The following is a 19798-nucleotide window of genomic DNA, read 5'->3' as shown; positions in this document are numbered from 1 at the left end:
AACCCAATTCATGAGAATTTCTCCAACATGTTCTGCACTCGCGAATTTCTTTTCAAAAGCACTTTTCTATGGGCAGACAATCTTTGAAGAAAGTTTGGGCTGCAGTTTATTCCATCTTTTTTTTTTTTTTGCATCTCTATCCCCCACCCCATCTGTCCACTTCTGCGACACACACACACCATTCCCAGCTTCCCTGCTTTCTTCACCTCTCCATTCCTGTGTATGTGGTCCTTGTGTTTTCTTTTGGTCACATGGGCTAGTGCTAAACCGAGCAAGTTTCTGGACTCATGCAAGTGGGTGTTTGAACCGTTTTATTTATGCGCGGGTTGCCAAAAGACAAGAGAACAACTCTTTTTCCAAGAACCACTGCATGATGTGCTACTGTGCCGTGGTAACCTTTGAGCCTTTGCTGGCTCGGTGGTGCATCCACGTCGCCCGTTTCCTAACCCGATCGAGCAAACCTGGCCACATTCCGCCACTGTGGCTCCTCCGTGTTTTTTCCTTGTTCCACTTCCCAAACAGCCTGCTGCTTGGTACCACGGGCAGCCGAGAAGGTGTCCCTTTATGGCACATGGGCCAGCCAGTCAGCTCCAGCTGGGATTATAGACCAGAAATAGGGCGCTCTACGGCTAACCACCACCCTTGAGTGGGTGGAACAGCTGTCCTCCCCCAAGGGGCGCTTTTCTCATACATGCATCAGCTGTTGCTGTCTGCATGTGTCTCAAGGCGGCGACGGGTCTCAGGAGGAATCGGCCACCTCTGGCTCAATGGAGATGCTGCTGTTGGTCACTCGGACGCCGTACCAGCCTGCCCAGAACTGTATGTCGTGGCCCCCGTGGCAAAAGAGGATGTGTCGGACGCCGGGAGGGTAGTTGTGAAACGTGTACGAAACCTGAAGCCAGTGGCAGAAGGGGAGAGAGAGAGAGAGAGAAAGAAGTGGAAGACATTGATTGATTGATTGAAAACTTTTCTATACCATCCACTGCCAAATAGTCTCAAGACAGTCTTATGATAAAACAAAGTAAAGCACAGCATCCATTCTGTACGATAAAATGCCAATTAAACTCACAATCTAAACACATCTAAATCAGTCTAAACACAATCTAAAGACGCTTCGATCATGCAAACTTCTTTCTGGTCCCATCTTCCATAAGACCGCCTGTCAAGTTCATCCACCCTTTCCAGCGTCCTCTGGATACCCTGGACTACAACTCCCATCACCCCCTTGCCTGGGGATCATGGGAACTGTAGTCCAATGCATCCAGAGTGTGCCACCCTGGAGAAAGCTGCACTCGGCAAGTGTGAGCCATGACAGTCTCACACCGCGACAAGTTTATATTTTCAGCCAGGCCCGAGAAGCCTGGCGTCACTGCGGCAAGCTGCATCCAAAGTCGCCCTGAGGATGCGGAGAATCGCCCGCCTCGCCCCCCACGCCGTTCCCGTACCTCGTGCCACTCCGCGTTACTCCACTGCTCAATGAACACATCCTCAGGCAGGTATTCGTGAAGGACAATGTAGTCGACCGAGAGAAGCTTCACGCGGAGCTTGTAGAGGCAGCCACAATCAAAGCGGGCCGCATACCTGGGTTGGCGTTTCGTGCGGGGGAGAGAACGACAGGAGGACATTGTGTGTTAGACTGCGGTGGGGTCACCCCAGCAGGAAGTCCTGGGGGGCCGCGCTCTCACCAGCCCTGGCCAGCGTGGCCGAGGGCGAGCGATGCCGGGAATTTATTTATTTATTATTTATTAAAACATTTTTACGCCGCCCCATTCGCCGAAGCCTCGGGGCGGCTTACCACAATTAGTTAAATAATTATAATTAAAACTATAAACATTAAATTGCCACTGAATTGCATCTCAGTGGCAATGAACGGAGCAGTGCACAGGCCCACCCTCGCCGCCTTGGTGTTTCGGGGGTCTCCAGCCAGGGCGGCACAGAGACAAGGTGGTGCCGGTGGCTACACCCGAGAACACACACGGTTTGCACGCCGCCGTGCAAAGGGATTGCCTTGCTCTCAAGGAGGAGCAGTGGCTCAGAGTTACAACGGCTGCCAACGTCTCCCTCGGGCATTGTTTGGTCCCAAGCGCCGGGGAACAGGGGGTGGGGTGCCCTCGCTCTCAGGCCCTGCTCAGGGGCTTCCCTTTGGGGCATCCGGCTAGCTCGGCGGCCTGGCAGCGTTGCCAGGCGTGTAAAAAGTTCACCCTCCCTGGCCTGTTGGAAACGAATCTGCACCAAAGCAACATTTGCTCAAGCAGCTCTAGCTATTTAGAAATAGTTGCCTGGGGGTTGTTACGTCTCTCTCCCGGGTGAATTGACACAGCCGGTTTGTTTTGCTTTCGCCCTGGCCCAAGGACATCCCAAGGCAATGGAGGAAGTTTTCTTTTTTCAAAGCTTAATTGTCACGCCAGGAGAAGACTCTGGAGTCCTCTGCTCTCCAGCCTCGGTTCCCCTTCGCTGTATGGCAGCTGGGCCTGGTCCAGCTGCTGCAACATCCCTGCAGCGTCCTGTGAGGCAGAACGTGGAATGGTCCGACCCTTCACTTCCCAAGCCCAACCAGTCTATACTGACCAGTCCTTCACTACAATATCCGGCCTGATTTCATCCATCAGCTGGTCCCAGTAGCCGTGCTCCTTCAGGGTGACGAGCTGGGTTTTGATGCAGGCCCTGAGTGGGGACACAGCCGAGACGTTAGGGCGCTTGTCTGGCACATTCCAGCCTAAATCGAGGCTCAGCCCCAAGCTTAACGCCCAAATATAATCCCCGCACACTCAGACAGCACCCCGACTTGCGCAGGGACGTGGGTGAGAGGGGTCCTCGTGGGGCATCCTGTTTGTATCTCCGTCTTCGTCGTGTGTGCGCTTTCTCTGCACGAGGAAATGCGAAGGCAGAACAGACGCTGCGTGTGGTCATGGGACTCCCAGCATGCTGCGAGTCGGGAGCCATTTTCTGGTCGCGCCCAGACGCTGAAAGCGGGCAAGGCAAGGCACCTGCCCAGTGTGGGTGGAAAGCAGCGGGGAAGTGCCGAATCCTCACTTGAACAAGGACATGATCCTCACCCGTAGGACGTGACGAAGTACTTCTGGACATTCGGATGAGGAAAGACCCTTCCGTGGTCTCCGGGGAGCGTCTCGATCTTCCATCCATCGCCGCCGTTGGATTCTTTTTCCCAGAAGTCAAAACCCTCTGTAGAAAAAGGGTACCAAAAACAAAGCGATAAAGAAAGCAGAGAGAAAATCAGCCCCTCCATGGAACTACAATTCCCAGGATGCTCATGGGGGACACAGCCCGGCCTGGGACATACCTTCAGCACACGGATTCCTGATCAAGTTCTTCTTCAGGGTCCACAGGAAGTAGCAAGTCCGCCAGTCAGGCAGGTTCCTCTCTGACGTCCGAAGGTCGTACCCCTCGTCTTGCAACTTGCGCTTCCAAAGGCTTGGGAGGTCGACCACGTCCCGCCAGAGCGTACAGACCAGCCGACAGCTGCGGACCAATTCCCTGGCAGGGACCCGAACCAGCACATCCATCAGGATGTCTTCGGGTAAGTCTCTGATGTTCACCATTCCTCTTTTGGGAAGGCCTGGGCAGCTGGGAAGAAGAGCCGCTGGTGGGAGGGGAGGGAGAGAAAAAGCAAAGAGGGGTCAGGCCCGGCTGCATATAGCAGAGAGTGTGTGTTTGAGTGTGTGTGATTTTAAACTCATCTGCACTTCTGGAGGGTTGCACATGCAAGAGAGAAACCGTGTGCACAGCAACCTTGCAGGGTTGTCCACTCTTAACAGAGCCCATTGAAGCATAAATTGACAGTTGTCCCTGAAAGTGGGCCTAGAAATGCACTGCTTAATGCAGCCAAGAGAGCTTTTGTGGGAAGTGAAGACTGGGCTGTCCCCTCTTGGGTCACTTCTCCTTCTTTTCACTGGGTTGCTGTTTCAGAAAATCAGAGAATCCAGAGTTGGAAAAGTAGAGCTGGAAGGGGCCATGAAGGCCATCTAGTCCAGCCCCCTGCTGTTGCAGGACACCAAGTCACACCATCCCACTTGGATGGCTGTCCAGGTTCTTTTTTAATGTCTCCAGTGAGGGAGAGCCCGCCACTTCACCAGGCAGCTGGTTCTAGTGTTGCATTGCTCTGACCCTGAGGAAGCTTTTCCTGAAGTCCAGCCTGAATCTGGGCTGTTGCAACTTGAATTGATTATTCCATGTCCTGCACTCTGGTATCAGTGAGATCTTGACCTTCCTCTTTGGGACAGCCTTGGAGGTACTTCTAGAGGAATATCTTGTCCCCTCTCAATCTTCTCTTCTCAAGGCCAAACATGCCCAGTTCTCTCAGTCTCTCCTCACAGGGCAGCGTTTCCAAACCCCGGATCGTTTTTGTTGCCCTCCTCTAATTTTCCTGCATCCTTCTTAAATCTTGGTGCCCAGATCTGGGGCTTCCTTTCTTGCTTGGCAGGAAAACCCCTGCTATTTTCGCTTTCCCTTTCAGAAAAGAGGAGCGGGGCGGGGGCGGCCTCCCTTGTGCCCCCTACCCCGTCGTCTGGTGGGGGCTGAGGCCCCGGCCCGGCCCCCTGGCCCTTGCAAGCCCTCCTAGAGGAAGGGTGTTCCCTCCACTATTTTGTGGAGCAAAACAAGGCACGCCAATCCCCGCCCCGAGGGGTCACCAGAAAGAGGAAATGCCAGACAGCCGGCCTCACCTCGCCCGCTTCTTAACGCTGATCCGGCCAGGCGTTTTGCGTTCTCACGTGCACAGCTGTTGCGCGGAGGTCCCAGGCGCGGTGCGGAGAAGCCACGCGGCGCCCCCCCCCCGATCCTTGGGTGTCCTAAGGATCTCCCCCCAGCCCTCCTCCTCGCATCCCGGCCCTCCTGGGGATGGGGCGCTACCTGATCTAGGAAGGGGCGCAGAACCGGGGGCAAGGGGCTCTGCCCCGAGGGGCCCCCAGCCGAAAGCAGATCGCGAAAGGAGAAAATGCAAAGCAGCAGCTGTCAGCGCGTGGAAAGCCCTCGGCCGGGCTGCGAAGCAGAGATCACGAAAGCAAAGAGGCGCCTCCCATCTCTTGGTTGGAGGCCTTCCGGGTGTGCTTTGGAGGACCAATGAAAACGAAGAAAGTGAGAAAACACGTTGAAAAAAGCCCCAAGAAAGGGTAGAAGGATGGGGATTAGGAACATTTTGTCCTAACCAGGACTTGGCACCAAGCAAGGGAGGGAGCAAGCAGAAAGGAGCAGTGCCTGAAGCTTTACAATAGGACGTATTTAGAATTTAGATGTAAGTCCGGCCATGTTGAGAGATTATTTTTTTTCTGCCTAGATATAATAAGATTCACTTGGAAGTTTATGATAAACACATTAAAAACAGCAAACAAAGGCAATATATATAAGAGAGAGGATGAGAGAAATGTGTGTGTGTGACGAAAATAAAACTCTGTCACCGTTGCATCATAGGATTCGGAGTGTAGCCGCAGAGCAGGCGTCTTCATAGGCCAGACTGACCAACATGAAATGGTTGTCCAAGAAGGGTACAGACAGGATGGTGGGTTTGCTTTACAAGAAATGAAACTGGAAAAGCAGACGTGGTGTTGGGAAGATGGTCCACCAGGGTCAGCGCTCCGATTCTTCCATTTCGGCACCAGCTCCGTGCATTCCTGCAACTGGAATCCCGTACCTCCTCTTCACACCTGCACTGTGTTCAGTGCAAAATGGGGGCCAAGAAGCCAACCCGGTTTTGACACGTGGCTTCCAGTAGCAGCAAAAACCCCACGCCCAAAAGCGTTAAGGGAAAAGCGAAACAAGCCAAAAGGGACCCTTACCCATGAGAACCTATTGGGAGAATTTATCTACCCCCTCAGAAAATGCAGTGAGCTTATTGCTCTGTTTCTGCAAACCTAAATAAAAAATTGGAGGCCATTTGTGCACAAAGCTAGTTAAAACCACACCAGTCTTTTGGGGAATTTGAAGAGCAGAGCAGAGCATGGAAAGAGAGAAGCTAGATTGGTCTTGTGATGCATTTCACTTTGTACTTCCTCTAGGACCATGTGGCTTGGCTTCTAGTGGAATTTGAAACCTGCAAGACCTAGTTCATGCAAAAGGTGGAGTGAGGGAAGTTTGGGGTCTCCTGCAGTTCTGCAATGGAGCTTCCCTTTTGCTCCTCCGAGGCAGCCTTTGGACCCGAGTGCATGACCCTGTGGGATGGAAAACTGGCTCCCCTTGGCCCCCAAGCCTGACCCCTGACGGACCCTGGCAGCAAGAGACCCCGATGCTAAAGCAGCGATTGTGCAAGTCGTTTGCAGGAAACCCCATAAGGAGTCGATTTTTTCCTTAAAAGACTGAACATGTATCTGCATGCACATTCCGGGGAAAACTGGCCGGCGTGTGCCGAGAGTTGCAGGCCTTCTCTTCTGTCTAAATATGCACAGGATGGGGGCTTTTACAGCTTTATTTTGGCAAGCCCTTTCATGGGGCAGAGTTCGCTACACCACAAATATTTAAATAAGTCGGTATCTATACAAGCAGAGTACAAAGGGCATCGGGGAACTGCTTTTTCCCCAGAGTGATGCCCAAAGCGATACATTGCACAAACTATCCAAAGAATGGTCCTTTTATTCTCTGTGTTGTGCACCCAATTTGTCAAACACACAGGCTGGCCTTACAAAATGGACACCCCCCAGTCAGTGAGACCCCTTTATTCCAGGAAACCCCATGGTAGAATTTTAACAGTTACACTCTTCTGAAACTCTTTGGACATGCACATGGGAGGCATGTCGTGAGTGGAGCTGGCAGGAGCCGGGAGTCAGACTAGATGGCTCAGGAGACCCCTTCTGACTCACTCTGTTTCTCTGTTTCTAAGAAATCATACGGTTTTGCAGGTGTGCTCTTTATGGCCCAGAACGCAGGACAAGGAGCTTGAAATATTCCTGCAGAAGCCAGCCCAGGCAGTCAAAGACACGAATTCTACAAAAAGACGGGGGGAAAACATGCAGAGAGAGATTTATTCCGGCTTTAGGATCTTCACTGTGTTACCTGGGTCCAGGCCTCACTTCCAAGAATCCAAAGAGCTTCACAAGTAAGTCTAGAGTTATCCAGAGATGCAGAGACTTTGCTGCTCTGGAAAGAAAATTATGTCCAGAAGGTTGTAACCAAAAACGTACTTGGTTTTGTGTCCCTCCAGATCGCGCTGTGAAAGCAGACGAACCTCCACTGTCTGAAAGGACCTCAATGCAGGAGTCCATTCCCATCTTCATCCTAGCCTTCCCCCTATAAAAACCCTGGAGTCTTGTTTTGTCCTGTTTAAATACCCAGAAATATGCTTGGCTCAAATGTAGGCCAGAGCAGCTGACGGACATCATGAGGGAAATGGAGCTCGTTGGAGACCATGACCCCCAGAAAGGGCTCCCCGTTTTTAAATCCAGTGATCGGTTTTCGTCATGACAACTTCATTTGCCCAAATACGGATTTGTCCAAAGAAACCGGGCAGATGGTGAGGGCTTCCTCAGTCTGTCTTTAGGTGACCTGCAGTGGAGGTGTTGGGCAGAGTCGTTTGAAACCTGGGGACAAAATTGGGAGAGAGAGAAAGAGAGCGAATAACCAGGTCGAAGTGAGACTGGGATATGTCTTTGTGTGTGAAGGTGCTCCAAAAGAGTTTACCGTTGGCTGGAGATATTAGACCTTCGCGTGTCGAGGCGTAAGAACTGATAGCAAGAAAACGGGCCGACCGTGATGCTGCTTTTGGTGATTCTCATCCTGCCCCTGGAGTGGCTCAGGTTAATGTGTTGGCCCTGGTGTTGAAAGAGGATGTGGCGAACTCCCGGAGGGCAGCTGTTGAAAGTGCACGAAACCTGCGTGCAAAGAGGAGGGAGGGAAAGAGGAATTGTTGGGTTTGGGCTGAGGCAGAAGGAGAAGGGGAGCAGGAACAGCCCTTGCTAGGAACGTGAGAACTTGGGAGGAGCTGTACTGGATCGGACCACCAAGCCCATCCCTGCCCTGTTGCAGTGGCCATCAGCTGCTGCAAGGATCGCACAAGCAGGACGGGAGTGCCTGCCGCCCATGTTCCCCGGCAACTGCGGTTGGCACACTGCTTCTGATACTGCGGAGAGCCATAGCCCATCCTCCATGACGGATCCGCCCGGTCCTCTTCTCAAGCCATGCAAACTGGTGGCCATCATGCGGAAGTGAATGCCATCATTTATCTCCGTGCTGCGTGGGGGAGCCCTTCCTTTGACGTGTCTTGAATCTCCCACCAAGAATCCTTTTTAAGATGACCCATTTAGGGTTCTGGTATTGGGGGAGCTGAAGGGAAATGCCCCCCATCCACCTCCTCTGCATCAGGCAGCCTTCGATCTACGCCATCATGTCTTCCGTCACGTGGCTTTTCTAAGCAGTCCGAGACATGGCTGCCGTTTCTCCCCGGGGGGGTCCCACGTCGGCTGCAATGGGGTCCCCCATCCAAGCCACACTTTCAACCAGTATTCACTTTACCTCCCGCCATTCATTGTCTTTCAAGTCGCATTTGTACTCATCTCCAGAGCAGTATTCCTGAAGGACTGCAAATTCGGCCGACAGCAGTTTCACACACAGTCGGTAGTAGCAACGGTGGGTGTAGTAATACCTGTTCGGAGGAAATGGGGGAGAGAGGGATTATTTACGCATTATGGGATTCATACTCTGCTTAAGCAATATTCCAGCAGGACTCTCCAAGCGGATGACGCACAGAGCGAGACCCACACCTGCCATGGGCTCCCGGCTTGGGGTGCAGAGACAAATCCTTGGGGCTGCTGAGGTATGTTGTTCCCCTGGGGAGTTTTTGGGGAGGGAGGGGGCCCCAATCCTGCGGAAGAAACTCATAGACACCTGTCCTGACTTGAACTGCTTGCCTCTCTAAGCTGCCTAGGAAAGTCGTCTATTCTTCCAGCAGCTCTTGTTTTAAAAAGTGTGGCATACTGGAAACATTTTATGCTGAATTTTACTGTAAGTTGTGCCTGCGTGTTTTTGTGATTTGTTGTGAATTGCCTATTAATAATAATAATAATTATTATTATTATTATTATTATTACAAACATGTGTATCCCATCCTTTCAACAAGCGCTCAGGATGGCTTACATAGTATCAAATTAAAATAGTACAATAATAAAACCACAGTTCTTAAAACCATATAAAACTAAACCTCATAAACTAAACAGAAAAGGAAGGGAAAAAATGGAAAATAGAAAATGCGACTGTGAGGAAAGAAAAAATGGCTGTTGTTGATGTTATTCTATAGCTATATTGCTCCATCTCCTTTCTGCTTCCATGGAGAGCTCTGATCAGTGGTGGCTTTCCGAAATCTCCTTCCAGCCAGTGAGGAGGCTCAGAAATATCCCTCCTTTTCCTTCAGCTGAGCAAAAATTAATCCTTCAAGCGGGCACTTGTGGGAAGGCAGGGCCTGGATGGGCCCCAGGGCCTGCCGAGGCACATTTGCTGAGGCCTGACTGTGCGGGAGCAACATGGCTGCCCCGGAGCTGTCCAAGGTCCTGCAGCCCAGTCCACTTAGACCTCCTCCTCTTCCCCTTTAATGAACCGCAACCATCGTTCGGCTCTCTTGCACGGTTCCGCTTCCCTCCCAGAAGCGCCCCTGGGCCCCCACCCTCCCGGGGGGCCCACCCTCAGGGCGAGGGCGGGATGTGACGCGACGCACCAGTCCTTCACCACGATCGTGGGGTTGATCTCGTCGATCAGCTCGTCCCAGTAGCCGTGGTCCTTCAAGGTGACCCACTGAGACTTGATGCCGAGCCTGCGGCACAACATCAGAGAATTAGCGGCAGCCCCTCTTCGCCGTTTATGTGCCCCCACTCTGCACATGGGCTCCCTCCTCTTATCTGGGGGGTCTCTGTGGGAAGCAGGCTGCAGAATGTGGTGGGAAGCTGGCCTGCAGCCATGCATTTCCTGCATTTTTATTCTTGGGCAAAGCTCTATTTCCTGTGGCTGAAACATCCGGAGAAAGTGAAGAATGGAAGGAGCTGAGAAGGGTTTCTTTGCTGAAAGGCGTTTTGACCAGGAGATGGGATAAATTTGATACTGTTAGATCTGAAAAAATATCTATTTACATCTTGATTAGGGTTGGAACATCTACCCTGAGGCCAGATTCTCTCTTTCTTTTGGGGAGTTTGGAAGGTCTGTTTCTGCAGGAAGGCTCACATAGGGTTCACGTGAGAATTCCCATCAGGAAAGAAAGGAAAATTACTTCTCCATCTCCAAAAATCCCAGCCCCAAACGTGGGCCTCCTTCTCACCCATTATATGCAGCGAAGCATTTCTTAATGTGCTGGTAGGGAATGTCTTCATCTTTTATATAAATATTTCTCAGAAGGACGTCAGTCGTTTCAATTTCCAATGAGTCGTTTTCCGATATTTCCTCGATTTTCCACTGGCCTTCTGGGGATGTCCTGGTTTCCCAGAAGTCCAAGCCCTCTGTGGGGGGTGGGAGAGAAAAAAGACAGGCAGTGAAGGCGGAGTGGGTGTGATTGTTGCGGTGTGAAGTTTGCCCCCAAAAATAAATGAGCTTATTTTTACAAATAATTCCTTGTAATTAGCAATACAGGAATATTTAACAGCTTGAGGGGATTAAGCAACCCAGATGTTTTGACAGGGTTGTCCCTTCTTGCCTGTTTAGCTGTTTTTCATTCTGTTTGCATTTTGCAAAGTTTTCATGGTATTTTATCGGATTACTTTTATGAACAGTAATCTTCCCAGAAAGCTTCAGCTATTGGGCACTGTAGAAATGACTGAATGACTGGATGGGTGGATGGTGGTTGTTACATGTCTCTTAAGTCTGGGAAATTTACATTTAAGTAAACAAATAGCTTGCATCGCGGGCAAGCAGGCACAAATACCTTCACCACAAGGGTTGCTGATTAAGTTCTTCTCCAGGTGGCAGAGAATGTAGAAGGCTTTCAGTTCTTTCTCGTCGGAGTCCTTGCCTTTCTGTTGGAATTTGCGCTTCCAGAGAACTGGCATGTCCACCAGGGCTCGCCAGTGCAGGCACACCAGCCGGCAGCTGAGAATCAGGTCCCTCGAAGGCACAAAGGACAGGACGTCCAGCAACAAATGTTCCGGCAAATCTCCAAGAGTGGCCATCTTCCTTCCAAGATCGCTTGGCTCCCTGCAGGAAAGAACCAGAAGAAATGCACAGCGTTACCATGAGCTGGGAGTGGCTAATGACCAGACATCTTCGACGGGGAAGCTGCACCCTGAATCCCAGGGAAGCAACGAACCTGGAAGACTCTGGTTGGAATTCTGCCTCAGCCGGGCAGATCAGATGCTCCTTCTGAACTGGGAGGGGAATGGAGCATAAGCCTCGCTGTATCAGCCCTCAGAGATCCCATTTTCTGGCATTTGCTTCCCACAGGAAACGCACAGCCTGCTTTTCCGATGCTCTGTTCTTGCGGCAGCAAGTTTAATGCATTTGTGAATCGATTTTGCTTTGTTTTGCGTTGCTTTTGTCGTGAGCGGAGCCGGCTGGAGCCGAGGGTCAGACTAGAGGGCCCAGGAGGCCCCTTCTGACTCGCTCTGTTTCTGTGCTTCTGTATGTAAACTGCTTTGAGACCCACCTGTTTAGAAAAAATGGGGCAGGCGCTGAAGGCTGGAGACAGCCCCTTTGAGTGGGGCTGTGCTGCCTTACAGAACTGCTGTTGGGCAAGCCTTCCACAGAGGCCAAGAAGGCTCCCATGCACCTGCCGCGAGCACGAGGAGGGTTGAGTGAGTGCTGTCTTGTGCCAACTCACAAAACCCACTAAAGGCCTTGCTGCCCCCGTTGTTGTTTATGGGCGGCACTGAGCAGGACAAGAAAATTAATCCCGAGCCGCAGATTTGGGTTTGGATCAGCTTGCAAGCCTAATTCTGGGAAGTCATGAACGGAAGAGAGGTCATTCTGCATGTGGTTGGCGTTACTCTCTCCACTCCGCCAAGCCTGGTGCCTGGAGTGGCCCTGGAAAGCTCCCAGTCCACGGAATCCACCTGCAACCCCCCAGAGCCTCTCAGAAGACCCTCCCACCCTGTCTGAGCTCTTTACCAGGGCTAAGAGGGGCACAAGAGGGCCCTGGCACTCCTGGTCGCTCAGACCCTTTGGGAGAAAGGACGCGAGGAAGGCAGGCAGGCAGGCCGGCTGATTCCAGGAGAGGTTGCAGAGCCGAGGGCTGGAAAACGCTTCTCGCCAACCTGGATCTCTCACCGAGACTCGCCTCTGCCGGACTGGGTGGAGCTTTTGGGTGGACAGGACGGAGACGGGAACTCTGGAAGGCCTGGAAGCTGGCTTGACTGTGGAGACAAGTGCCGTGTTTTCCAAGCTGCTTGCCAGCCCGCCAGACCCTGGACTTCCAGCAATGTTGGGGGCTGGCCCATTAGGGCTGGGCCCCCAAGCCCCTCTTTTGGCACCCCGAATCCCTGGATGTCCAATGCCCACCTCCTGCTGTCCAGGGGCACTCGCTGAGAAAGGTTCAGCAGTCCTTGGAATCCCTGTTGCCTCGGGTCCCCTGGATGGGCTGGCTTTTGGCCCGCAGGGCCCCCCCTCCTGCAGCCCCCCTTGAATCTTCTACCTGGATTTTTTTCTGAAAGCAAACGCCAGGACTTCCCTGTCCATATGCTTCTTGCTACAGGAGACGGACTCCTTTGAAGGCAGGGCTTTATCGCATGCCTCAGTTTGCATGTGCAAATATTTATTATGCAAATATGCACCGTTTTTCCCAGTGGGCATGCGTCCCAGATCTTTTCACAGGGCTGGTTGTTCAGCTCCTCCGAATCTGCCTAGAAATCTCCCGGAATTACTGACTCCCTTTTGCCCATAACTCCAGGAGGGCCAGAACCGACGGAGGGGGAAGTGAGGTCACTCTGCACGTGTTCAGAGGCACCATCTGCCGCCACCGCCACTTTTGCTGAGATTCATCGGCTTCCACGGTTGGAAAACAAAATCTTCCATGTTCCAGGAAGGGCCATGGAGGCCCTTCCCTCCCTTTAGCTGGGCTAGGAAAGGGGAACACCCCCCCCCCCCCCCCGCGGCTTCCAGCCGGGAAGCCGGCGGTCTCGTCCCGGGGGCGACCGAGCGCGAGGTGAGCCCGCGAGGGAGGCGGCGAGGCTGCCTTCCTCGAGAAGGCAACTCCGCCGGGAGATCCGCACGGGCAAGGGAATCCCGGGCAAGGCTCGGTTGCACACGTGACGCGTGTCTCCTCCCAGCGGCAGGGGCGTTCAGGCGGGGGCGGCCGGGGCGGGGCAGGGCAGCCCAGCCCGCGGGGAGGAAGCGCCGGGGCGGCCGCGGAGGACGGGGAGGCGCCGCTTGCCCGCGAGGAGCGACCGCGCGGTCCGGGTGAGCGATCCCGCGGGCGCCCGTGCTGTGTGAACGCGCCGCGCTGGCCACCCCGGGAGAAGCGCGCCCGGAGCCCCGGCGCGCAGGAGGGGCGTCCCGGTCGCTTTCCTGGGAAATGCTCGCGGGCGGAGGAGCGTTTCCCAGCATTTCCTGGGAAGTGCTTCCCGGGCGGCCGTGCCCTTCCCGGTCGCCCGAGCCCGTGTCCGAGCCGCCGCTCTGCCGCTGCTCGCGGAGCGGGGCAGAGACCTTCGCAGCCCAGGTGGCTTTCCGGAGGGGGATTCTGGGGAGGACTTGTCGAGCCCCGGGAGTTATTGCTGGGCGCGGCCGAGCCCCGGAACCTGCCTCAGGGCCTCCGGAGCTTCGACGGCGACCGTGCGGGCGGGTGGATCGTGGCGCGGCGGCGGCGGCGGCGGCAGCAGCAAACCGAGAGCTTGCTCGGAGAATTGTTAGTATTACGACACTGGCTGTCCTCAGCCAAATGCAAAGGCTCTTGGAGCCCCGCGCTCATGCTTCGAAAGACGCAGCATGAAAGGAAAACCGGGCGGAAAGGGAAGAGGAAAAAGGCTCGCTCCTTGCCCTGCTGCCCGCCTTCTCTGCTGTGAGTGGCTGGCCGTCCCCGCAGCGGTAGCTCCAGCCGGCCCCGTGCCTCCTTTTTCCGGCCTTGGTAAACTGGGAGTGGTCAGGAAACATGGACAGTGTCAGGGTGTTGGACTGGGACAGGGGAGACCCAGGTCCTAGTGCCTCGTCTTCGTATGCAGCTTGATTCTCAGCCTGGCCTACCTCGCAGGGTTGTTCTGAGGCTACACTTGGAGAGGAGGAGGAGGAGGAGCACAACGCCCAGCCCACGGTCTGGATTCACCGAAATCCAAGCTCGTTGGGCTCTGCTGCAGACCTCCCTGACCCGTGTGTGTGTGTGTCCCCCACCCCCCCAGGCTGAGCCTTCTCCAAAGGGCAATGGCGGCCATCGGAGACCTGCCCGAGGAGGTGATCGCGGACGTGCTTTCGCGGGTCCCCTCCTGGGACCTGGTGCGCAGCTGCCGCCTCGTCTGCTCGCGGTGGCAGGAGGTGGCCGACGCCTTGAACGCTCCCTGGAAGCACAGGTGCCAGCGGGAGGGCCTTGCGAAGCCCGGCGGGGACGTCCGGGACTGGCGGACGCTCTACTTCCTCTGGCGCTCGAAGAGGAACTTGGTCCAGAATGCCTGTGGGGAAGGTGCGTGCCCTCATTGCGCAGGGGGGGCGTCCGCCGTGCTCAGGGCCAAGTCGCAGGTACTTCAGGGCAGGGGGCAGAGGACCCTCCAGATGTCCTGGCCATCGACTCCCATGTGCCCTCATCCTTGGCCTGCTGCCTTGGGCTGATGGGAGTTGTAGGCCCAAAGCTCAGGCTTTGACAAGTTACTCCCACCTTGTAGTTTGCTTTGTTTGTTTTAGTTTGTTTTGTTCTGTATATCCTCTCTATGTACTTAGAAAAACATAGGAAAAAACATAGAAACAGAGCGAGTCAGAAGGGTCCTCCCGGGCCATCTAGTCTGACCCCCGGCTCCAGCTGGCTCCGCTCACGACATGCCCACCATGTGCATGTCCACTTGTTTATGTTGAGAAAATAGAAATTGAAAAACAAGGTGCTCACACCTGCCTTTGCACGCGGCTAACAGTGCATCCCTGGGCGTGTTCACGGCCGGGGTATCTGAAGGAGCGTTGTCAGAAAATCCTGGAATTTCAATTCATGAGGTGGAAATAAAACTCGGGTTCGTGGGAAAGATCAAGCATCCAGACCATCTGTGGCTTTGTCGTTTGGCCCAGCGGTAGACTCATGATAATGCAGTACTGTGCAGGCAGAGGTAAACTCGCTGCAAGGTTTCAGCACCACTGCAGGGTATTTTATACCCTCCCGGTCACGTCGCAGGTACAGGGCAATTGATGACAGGATGCAGACATTACAGTAAGATTCTGAGGTCGTCACATCCAGAGCAGATACAGGGAGATCAGCCAATCCTACAGTGACACTGAGATCACAGTATTTCTAATTGCCGTGTATTGGCACTTTAGTTGAGTAACTTGAACCCAGCTCCAGGTCTGCTCAGACATGCAAATTCAGGCTACTGAGAAACTATTCATGAACTCGTAAGCTCATCCAGACTCAGGCCCTAAGTGATGCATCCGCACCCTTCTGAATGGCCAGGGCACATGGAGCCCTCTGGGCTAGGAAGATACTTCCTTGTAAACTGTGAATTCCAGCGAGGATTATTCCATAATTGTGAAGGTATACAATGTATATTTGGACTGAATGGCCTGTCTACTGTAGCCTACAGCTGAAGGTGAGAGAAAGGAGCCAGGGAGGGAGGCCATTTTAAACAGCGACTTAGCTTGGTTTGAGGAGGAGTGCAGGATTGATTCTGCAATGCACACAGAAGCAATGCTTTTCTGACAGGATTTATCCCAATTTCCCCAACAGCATCTCCTGTACCTGCCCATCCCCTTAAGATCCTTGTCTGAGGTCTTTCTTCAGGAGCCCTCTTTGAAGGAGATGAATGGCTTCCTAGATAAGGGCCCTTTCTACTGTAGCACCCCAGCTGCGGCCCTGACATTTTATACATTTTGGTGCCAGGCCAAACTCCTTTTATTTTCCCCATATTTTAAGGGTTAGCATCATTTTAATGTTGGCTTTATTAGGTATTTATATCCTGCATTTGGGTGCTGCCATTGTACTGTATTTCCATCCTGAGATGTTTGTATAGAATGGGATAGAAATGCCTTAAATAAACAAATAAATGAAAGAAATAGGTGGAATCATACGCCCTGACAGCTGTAGTCGCTTGTGCCTTGAAGGCAGGGCTGTCTTAACAGCATTACGGGCCCCAGGCAAAACTGTACGACAACTACTCACAGTGCCGACAACTACTCACAGTGCCGGTGTGTATCAGGAACGATACAAAGCAGGAAAGAACTTAAATTAGCAATTAGTGAAGTAACGATGCACCTTTGATCGGTATGGATCATATATGAGACAAGGTGCATTGAAGGGTTAACGTGCGCAGATTAGTGTGGGGCCCACGGGCGAGTGCCCATCCGGCCTGTGCGTTGAAGGTCAGGTTTGTTCCCTCCTTGGAACAGGAACAAAAATCAAAGTCTCTATGTTTGTCTTGTTCTTTTGCACAGAGGGTTTGAACTTCTGGGAAATTCATCCCGAGGAAGAGGATGCTTGGAGTGCTGGCAAGCTGGAAGGATTTCCCCTCGCGCACGTGACTTCTGGCTTCGGTGCATTTAGTGGGTAAGGGATATCTGTTCCGGATATGATTAATTTTCTGCGAAAGAGGCCTTCTCTTTACCCTTCCCACAGGAATTGTCACCAGAGTCAATGTTTTGCATCTGGGCATTGCAGAAAAACAAGAAAATGAGCTGCTCTGGATTCTGGCTTTAAAGGGCTAAGGTAGACTGCCCCACTGGGCAACTTCCCAAGAATGTTGAACTACAGCACCCATCATTCCCAAGCAGCTTGGCCAATGGCAATTAACAATTACTACAAGGACAGCCACGGCAGATGACATGCCCCTTTTTTTTAAAAGGAAAAAGAGAATTTTGTTTTCACTCCTATTGTTAAAGAACTGGGAGTCAGGCATTCATCCGCTGGTATCTGGTGGGCACCTACTCATGAGTAGACCTTTTTCTGAGCACCCAAACTGTGGAATGCCTTCTCTAGAGGTCCCCCAGCACCTATCTGACTGATTTTTCAGCGCCAGGCAAAGACCTCTTTATTTTCCTGTACCTTTGAAAATGTATCCTTCAGCTGCTGTTTGTTTTATTTTTAAAATGGGTAACACTGTATTTTGAAATTCGAGCTGGCTCATCTGTTACTTAATGCATCTAAAAACTTCCATTCGTGACTTCTTAAACAAGAGATCTTTTTGAATCAATATTTGGTTAAATATTTGAACCAATATTTTATTATTGGTTGTCTTGTTTATGAAATGTATGTTGGCTGGTAAGCTTCAGCTACAGGGTGACTGAGACCACATCACTGTTGTTATTAGTTGCAGTAGTATTAACGATAGCCTCTAATCCATCTTTTACCTTCAAACAAAAAGCAAGCAGTCACAGTGTTTAATGGCCTTGATTTGTGTCTTAGGCCGAAACCCAAAAGGCAGCTCATCACTTTAAAGGATTTTGGCTACTGGGATGAACTGATGGACCATGTCAAACCCGACATCAAGGTGATAGACTGGTAAGACTAGAACTGGTGGTGTGGGTTTTTGTTGCCCCCCTAGAAAGTAGGATCGTCTCTCTTTGTGTCTGCCGTGTTTTCTACTGAGCAGGGGCTGCCAAATTCAACTTCCGTTTAAAGATGACAAGTTTCTAGTCCTCAGGGATGTGAAGCTGTGGTTGAAACTGGATGAACAACGACCCCTGACATCTCAGGAGGCTGACTAAGATTTCCAGAGGTTAAATGTTGATTTGGCACAGCTCTGTGGCATTTCTGAATTCTGCTTCTAATGCAAAAGTCTGCAATCAATCCTTCAAGGCTTCAAATAAATACCAAGACCACCTTCTGGTGGAGTTAGCTTTCTTAGCCACTTGGAGGCTGGGGGGATTAAAAATGTAACTCCCCAGCAATGCTTGCTCTCAGGCTGTTCTTGGAAGCCATGTGCATCTCCCGGGGTCAGAGACCCAAAATGCAGTGCTCACACTGGTCCCCTCACTGGCACGGTGACTGCAAGCCAAAGAGAGAGCCTTCCAAAACCATTCTCTCATTGGAGCCCGTCTCTGTCAATCATCGCCTCCCCCACCAGCTGCTTTCCATTTAAGGAGAGTTTAAGAGAGGTTTGGAAGCTGTAAACATCATTCCAAACAACTGAACGGCATTTAAAGCTTCAGGAAAGGCCCACTTTACTTCAGAGGAGCTGCAATACGTCCAGGAGGATTTTCTTCAGCTCAGTAGTGGGACCATGCTCAAGACAGACGTGCACCCCAGCCGCAATAGGATCTTTTGCTGTTCAACCAATTCCAGCAAAACAGGATGCCCGGCACCCAGCTCGCATTCACTGTCTTCTCCTCCCTGTGCTGTTCAAACTAGGACAGATGTTTTCGATCCTTATATCTACACCCTGAACGTGCAGCTGTTGTCTGCGGATCGTCAGGTCCTTCGCCAATGCCACACCGCAGATGTCAGCGTCACCACAGACACAGAGGAACTCTGGAGCGAGGTAACGGAGCCCAGGCTGAAGGGACGGAACCGGCTCGGGCGTTGTGGACGCCGTTTAGGCTGCGGGTTCCCCAAGAAGGATCGTGCCCCCTGCCCTCATCAAGTTTGCCGCTCTACTCTCTTTTTCTCCCCCTCTCATTTCTAGATTTCGTACACGTTTCAGAACTACCCTGCTGGCGTCCGCCACGTCCTTTTTCAACATGGAATCAGTGGCGTGGACTCGGGCACCCTAACCAACAGCAGCGTCACTGTCGAGCCACACTTTTGACATGAAAAGGAGGGGATTCAAAGGAAAATGGAAAAGGAAAAGGAAAAAATGGAAAAGGAAAATGGAAAAGGAAAAGCAGGTTCAGTGCCGGCCATCTTGCTTTCTTTCTCATGCTAAAATTGTTGGCTAAAACTCCCAGCAAATAAAGTTAGAATGTATTGAAGGAAAGCGTCGTTATGATGTTTGAAAGTCAGCCAGCCAAATTATTGTTGTGTTGGTCAACAGGCCAAGCCTTGTTTGTGTAGATGTTGTCATTTTGCATTGCTGCAGGAAGGATTCAGCCTTCAATTACTTGTCCTTGCTGAGAACCAAGAGCTGTTCTGAGGTCAACGGAAAGCTCCTGGGGGGAGATTTCTGCCAGAACAGAGGCCTTCTGGATGCAGCTTGCCTGACCCACTGATCCAAAGTGACCCCGAATTTGACTGATGCTATTTTTATGTCCATAAGGAAGGCTGAGCACTGAAGAATTGAGGCCTTTGAACTCTGGTGCTGGAGGAGACTCCTGCGAGTCCCCTGGACCGCAAGGCAAACAAACCAGTCAATCCTAGAGGAGATCAACCCCGACTGCTCTTTAGAAGGCCAGATCCTGGAGATGAAACTCAAATACTTTGGCCACCTAATGAGAAGGAAGGACTCCCTGGAGAAGAGCCTGATGCTGGGAATGATTGACAGCAAAAGGAGACGGGGACGGCAGAGGATGAGGTGGCTGGATGGCGTCACTGGGGAGGTGGGTGTGAGCTTAGCTGGACTCCAGCGGATGGTGGAGGACAGGAGAGCCTGGAGGAAGGTTGGCCATGGGCTCGCGATGGGGCGGACGCTACTTTGCTAAACAACAATTTTGTGTGTGTGTGTCATGGTGGGAGAGGAAATCTCATATGGTGACAGTTTAACTCTGCTTAATGGTACAGCCAGCCTTGTATTTCAGAGTGTTATATGATGCAAATTGGTCCAGCAACAAGGGTGGATTCTGGAGCAAAAGCACCACGGCATGGATAGCAGGCCGAAGTCTGCCTAGTTATTTA

General features: G+C 52.2%; 2 protein-coding genes across 2 annotated transcripts; one reads left to right on the top strand and one right to left on the bottom strand.

Annotated features, from left to right (window-relative positions):
* Positions 1-294: 294 nt before the first annotated feature.
* LOC123030947 lies at positions 295-12580 on the bottom strand. The gene is made up of 14 exons (XM_044445305.1): positions 12548-12580; positions 12025-12269; positions 10847-11115; positions 10247-10424; positions 9653-9748; positions 8458-8587; positions 7627-7817; positions 6872-6933; positions 4870-4998; positions 3302-3601; positions 3057-3183; positions 2569-2664; positions 1446-1581; positions 295-892 (listed from the first exon to the last, which is right to left on the bottom strand). The coding sequence occupies exons 3-14, from the start codon at positions 11088-11090 to the stop codon at positions 740-742; spliced, it is 1842 nt and encodes a 613-aa protein (XP_044301240.1). The 5' UTR covers positions 11091-11115; positions 12025-12269; positions 12548-12580; the 3' UTR covers positions 295-739.
* Positions 12581-12994: 414 nt separating this feature from the next.
* LOC123031018 (F-box only protein 6-like) lies at positions 12995-18936 on the top strand. The gene is made up of 6 exons (XM_044445424.1): positions 12995-13057; positions 14244-14521; positions 16468-16579; positions 17435-17530; positions 18380-18509; positions 18654-18936. Exons 2-6 carry the CDS (start codon positions 14266-14268, stop codon positions 18774-18776), a joined length of 717 nt encoding a protein of 238 aa, XP_044301359.1. The 5' UTR covers positions 12995-13057; positions 14244-14265; the 3' UTR covers positions 18777-18936.
* The last annotated feature ends 862 nt before the right edge of the window (positions 18937-19798 follow it).

Source organism: Varanus komodoensis, unplaced genomic scaffold, assembly GCF_004798865.1.
Source record: "Varanus komodoensis strain SLA01 unplaced genomic scaffold, ASM479886v1 scaffold48, whole genome shotgun sequence".
Taxonomy (NCBI): Eukaryota; Metazoa; Chordata; class Lepidosauria; order Squamata; family Varanidae; genus Varanus; species Varanus komodoensis.
Note: the sequence above shows the minus strand (reverse complement) of the source record. Positions and strands in the feature narration are given on the sequence as shown.